Source organism: Lepisma saccharinum, chromosome 4 (assembly GCF_977018435.1).
Source record: "Lepisma saccharinum chromosome 4, izLepSacc3.1, whole genome shotgun sequence".
Taxonomy (NCBI): Eukaryota; Metazoa; Arthropoda; class Insecta; order Zygentoma; family Lepismatidae; genus Lepisma; species Lepisma saccharinum.
Genome location: NC_139232.1, coordinates 9,836,265 through 9,841,983, shown reverse-complemented (window position 1 = coordinate 9,841,983; position 5,719 = coordinate 9,836,265). Strand labels below are relative to the sequence as shown.

Below are 5,719 nucleotides of genomic sequence, written 5' to 3'. Positions count from 1 at the left end.
CATTACATAATACATAAATTGTAAAAAGAATGTAGCAATTTAAACTAAGGGACAGTGTGCGAATTAAATAGGCAGGTGCCGGGGATTTCTCTCAACAAACAAATTCATCCCAGGCAAAATAAAATTATATTCATCCCTGCCAGGGATATTTATATCCCCCACAAAGAAAATTGAATTGAAAGCATATTCGAGTTATCAAAGATTTCCCTGCCTTGTGGATTAAAGAAGGACGCCATTCTGCAAATGATAAACCTCACCGATGCAACAGCAGGTTATTTTCCACTTATATTTTCATGCCATACTGCTGATATTTTACATAAAGTGTTCACAAGAAACTTGTAGGTAGCTTAGCTGGACGTTAAGTTTGAACTTGGAAATACAGGGTGTGGCAGAAATATTGAGAGGACTTAATTTTGCAAAATATATATTACACTTCACAATAACAATGAAAACACTTACATAATTGAAAAGTACATACAAAAGCATTTAATGTGCCTATGTCTTGAAAATAATGTCACTCAGGTGGGCACCACTCTCCCCCAAACAGCCCTCTGCATGTCGACGTACAGCAGTCATAGCCTTGTGCAGTACAAGATGCCCCAATAAGATATTTCTCAGTGTACTCACGAATGGAAAAAACAGACGACTTGTTTGTATGCGATTTACATGGCGAGGCCAGATGAATGATAAGTTACAAGAACAATGAAATTGGTCTGGGAAAGCTATGTAAAAGTGCAAGTTACTAAACATATTGTTCTGTTTAATTGCATTGTAGTGCATTACCATGGGCGTAGCCAGAAATTTTGTACGGAGGAGGGGGTTCAGGCTCTGATAAAAGTTAAAACATTTTTAAAGAAAGTTTATATTTCTATAATAATTTTACGAGGTGTACACCAAAAGTACGTGCCGTTTCGTTCTAATTTTCAAGAAAAATGAAATACAATGAAATAACCTGTGTTTATTTTTCAACAAACTCTCCCTCTTTATTGATACATAGTTGCCATCGCTCAGTCCATTTTGTGTAGCATGTGGCATAGTCATATTTGGAGGTATGTTTTAGATACTGGAAAACAGCACTTCCCAGGGATGATCTATTGGCAAAATGGCGTCCACGAAGAGAATTCTTGAGGTTTGGGAACAACCAGAAGTCACTCGGGGCTAAATCTGGTGAGTATGGTGGATGTGTCAGAAGTTCAATACCGTGGTCAGCCAAGAATGAGGTCACAACATTAGCACGATGTGGCGGTGCATTGCACATGTGGAGAATGAAATTGCCATTAGCCATTTGTGGTCGTTTCATAGTCAATTTCGGCAAAAATTCTGTAGCCAAAAGTTTACGAAAATACTCTCCCGTAATTGTATGACCTTTGGGAACTGGATGAGACAATATCATTCCCTGGGAATCCCAGAAGATTGCGTATAGCACTTTGTCATTTGATGCAACCTGACGAATTTTTTTCGGGGGTGGTGAATCCATGTGTTTCCACTGCATCGACTGTCTTTTTGTTTCTGGATTGAATAATGGAATTTGTGTTTCATCCATTGTCACAATACTGTCCAAAAAACTTTGACCCTCCCTTCTGAATCGTGTCAAATTTGCAACACTGGATCGAACGCGAGCATCTCTTTTTGGTCGTCACTAAGCAATCGTGCAACCCAGCGAGAGGAAACTTTCTTTAGGCACAAATCTTTGGTGATTATTCGTTCTACGGTTCCCATTGTTAGCCCCAGGGTATCACAAATCTCCTGCATGGTGACACGCCTATCTTTCATGATAAAATGTTCAACACGGTCAATGTTAGCATCAGTTGATGCTGTTTTCGGACGTCCAGACCTCTGCTCGTCTTTCACACTCGTTCGTCCATCTTTGAACTCACGCACCCACTTCCTAACAGTGTTTTCTGCAAGAGCACTATCACCACACACGGCCTCCAGTTGGCGATGAATATCGGCTGCACAACGTCCAGCTGCGGTAAGGAATTTCACAATTACCTGTTGCTCTTCAAGTGGAAATTCCATTTCCCCAGGCAGTATCAGAAACACGTCTTACTCCTTCAGGCACTGTCACTCAACTACTGCCACCTAGCACACAAAACTGACACTGCTTGAAGACGAAGGATGGAAGTCTCCGATGCCATAGTTATTTCCCTGAAAAGAGAAGAAATGTTGACTTCAGAACAAAACGGCACGTACTTTTGGTGTGCACCACGTATTACATCCTTCCTTGGGCATGCTGTTCTATTCGGTCCACCAGATGAGCGAATGGAGCGCAACTTTTTTTTTTTATACATTTAATTTAATTTTTATAATTTTGAAAACTTGAACCACCTATTCTTTGGATTAAATAATAAAAATATGGTTCCTGCATTTTACATAACTTTTTCGATCTCGCACATTTTTTACTTTGATTTTTCTGTTGGAATCATGGGCGTCGAAAGGAGGGGAGTCGGACGCCCTGCCCTTTGGAAATTGGCATCTTTCATTTCAAGTTACAAAAAAGAAGAAAGCCTGTTATTTTTATTGTTAATAGGAGAAATGAAGATCATTTAGTTAGTATTTGAACAGAATATAGCGACAGTAGAAAGGGTGTTAGATAAAAAAAATACTATGCAATCGAAGAAATAAATGGTTCTACAGTTTTCAATATTCCATAAAAATTTAGTTTTATGGGAGAGGTCACAACATAAACCTTATGAGTAAAATCTTCTACTACCGCTACAGCTTTTTCACGAATGATGTATGCAAAAATTAATAACAATTACAATAACTGTGAATTTCAGGACACTGAGTGAAATGTGAACAAAAAATATATAAGATAACTTTGTACTAGATATTCATATTTATCATTGTAAAATAACAATTTTATTTTTATGAATTTTTATTATTGTTATTATTTCTACTATTCAAGTTCTATAATTTTCCGAGCTCCAGCAAAACATTCTCGCAAGGGCCATGGTTGAAATAATATCTAACTGGAATTTATTTCTGTTATTATTCTTTACAATAAAGATAATATACTTTCTGTTTTTTGTAACTTGAAATGAACGATGTCAACTTCTAGGAGCTGGTCAACGGATCGGTTCGAACCTCAGCCCGTCCCGACGCTCATTTGCATTACATACATTTATTTTCAGCTACGCAAGAAACAAGAAAAAACCGCTGTTTTATACCGTCGTGCAAAAAGACACTGACATTTTTCTCCAGGTAAACTTATTGCACTGCAGTAATACCAGCACTACTAATAATAACTGAAAATTAGGAATTATTGCTAGTGAGAAAAATCTTTCAACAGAATGATATTAGATCTTGAATAAGCTGTCGATCGTTTGAGATATCTATTATAGGACAATAAATCAAGTAAAATGAACACACTTTGTTGCACCTTCTCGTCAGATTAGCATATTTATCTTCTTTTTTACCCCCTCTTTCATGCTTCTGCACCTTTTTCCTTCCTTTTCTTTCATGTTTGGCTCAAATAAATTGGACAGAAAAATAAATGATTTTCACTCTTCTTGAGCAGCTGCATAAAATCCTGTAGTCTCATTTTGTAGAGCAGAACGACAGCTATAAAATGGTATGATATCGTATAATTTCTATACAATATCATATACTTTTTTAAGAACACAAAAGGTAATTACTCTCGATTCTTGTCTATCAGAATCACAGCCAGCAGCGGTCGCTAAGAACTCCAAGTATTGCTGAGTAAAGGTGTTGCATCAATCTTAGTAGGACACCAGGTAACAAACAACTTCGAGGAAATAGAAAAGTGCACTGACCTGGTATTTACCACAGTAATCCTTGGAGGATAAAACAGTAGGTATTCTGATAGACAGGGAGAGCAGCAAAGACACTACGAGAGAGAGAGAGAGACAGTGGTCATTCTTCGCACATCAGTCTGTAGACCTGTTGAAGGATTGACACCTATACTTCGACGCTACTAAGAACAAGTCTACGTTCTTCTACCATTCTACGAGTCTCCTGAGAACTTCAGCTTCTAGTTGAAACAACCATTTTCCTAACATCACGCCGAAACAATCTTAGGAAGACTTAAAGTCCATTTCTGTGTTCATTTGCCATTCTACCCCTTCCAGGTATAACCTCTCGCATGAGGATTAATTGCCAAACGCGTATGAATGATGGAAAGTTCTATCGCAACTCAAAGGACAACTAAACGTCCCAGGTTAAGATCCTGGTGTACCTAAGGGAACGATACGATCATCGCAGCCCAAATAGTTCCCAAGATAATGCATCAAAACCAGCGAGAGAAAACACAAACTTCAACGGAACCTATTCGTCAGAACCACAGTTCTCTCTGCGGTCCGCGCGCATTATATACAGAAGGCGCAGAAAAGAGAGACTTGAGCATTTTATCAGCACCTTTCTTATTGCACCTTTTTGAAAACATTTTTCTCCCTCTTCCGACCATAATTTTGCACCACAAAATCCTATCCCTAATCATTATGTAGTTATTAAATACATTCATACCTGCAATAAACGTATTCTTGAACAGTAATGTTTCAAGTATTTAGAAAATTAGGCTATTATTTTTCTTATTTAAAACCGTAAATATGTAGCTATCTTGAGCCCCTCCTGCCCGTAGATGAATCTATACGCAGATGATATGAGTCAAGAAATACATAAATTCCATAGATTAATCTCTAAAGAACGCCTAAAGTAAGTACAGAAACTGCTCGTCCTTTTTATATCACACCAATTTCGTCTCAAACAGAAATTGCAGATTCCCCAGATCCAGCGACTTCTCACTAAAGTTGGCAACTATGAATGAATGAATGAATAATTTGTCTTACTTTACTTCGAACTTCTGCCAATTTGGCTAATTGCGAAGATGAGAATGAATGGTGATAAGATGAAACAGATGAAGGGACAATTACAAACACGTATGGACAGCACACAAGTCTCATAGAGGATTATACTGGCCATGGGTCCAGACGGCAGAGCCTCGTTAGTCTGCAAAATGCAGTCCAGGGTGTACTACGTGAAAGGGAGGTTGTCATTTGGGTGTCTTGTCTGCAACAAAAGCAGAGTTCAAATTCAGAAATTTGAACAAATGCCTGTCTGCTGCATGCAATGTTAATTTGATTGGTTAGCGTGTAGCACGTGATCACACTGTACACCGCTCCACAGAATGTAGTACAAACAGTCAGACACCAAGTAACACTACCTGAAATTAACGAAGCAGATGAATCAGTGTTGCACTTTGTAACCAAAATGAGTGCAAACATAGTCAAAAAGTGCAGTGAACTGCTATTTTGTAATTTGGGTGTAGTTTGGATCGCTTTGCTGCGACTTTTACTTATCGCAACGATGAAGGAGTTGAAATTGATCAAGGAACACTCACAAATCATAGTTTTTAACCAGCCCTCGTATATCTCCCACTACAGTGGAAATGAATTAATGGCGATAATAAAATTCGCAAGGCAAGTCGGTAATCCATCCTCCTTATCCAGGGTTCGAGCCAAGGACGCTCCGTTCCACGACTCTAACCACTAATCCAGCGAAGGTTGGCAAGTAGATTATCTTGGTAAAGGCACTCGTCGAAAGAACCTTGAGCAAACGAATTTTCGAAACTGCAAAGGCGTAACGGCGCTCTCATCGGCGGGGGCGTCGATCCCATTTGGGGCCCATCCATTATTCATTTCTGCCGCGTCGACGACACAAGATCCCCGGGTCGAAGTCGCCTCTTAGCAGGAAAGTCTAT

The 5,719-nt window shown here is 38.9% G+C and overlaps 1 protein-coding gene across 1 annotated transcript; it reads right to left on the bottom strand.

Annotated features, from left to right (window-relative positions):
- Positions 1-1,590: 1,590 nt before the first annotated feature.
- LOC145986848 (protein GVQW3-like) lies at positions 1,591-2,019 on the bottom strand. Its single transcript, XM_083121321.1, has one exon. The coding sequence runs from the start codon at positions 2,017-2,019 to the stop codon at positions 1,591-1,593; it is 429 nt and encodes a 142-aa protein (XP_082977447.1).
- Between the last annotated feature and the right edge of the window lie 3,700 nt (positions 2,020-5,719).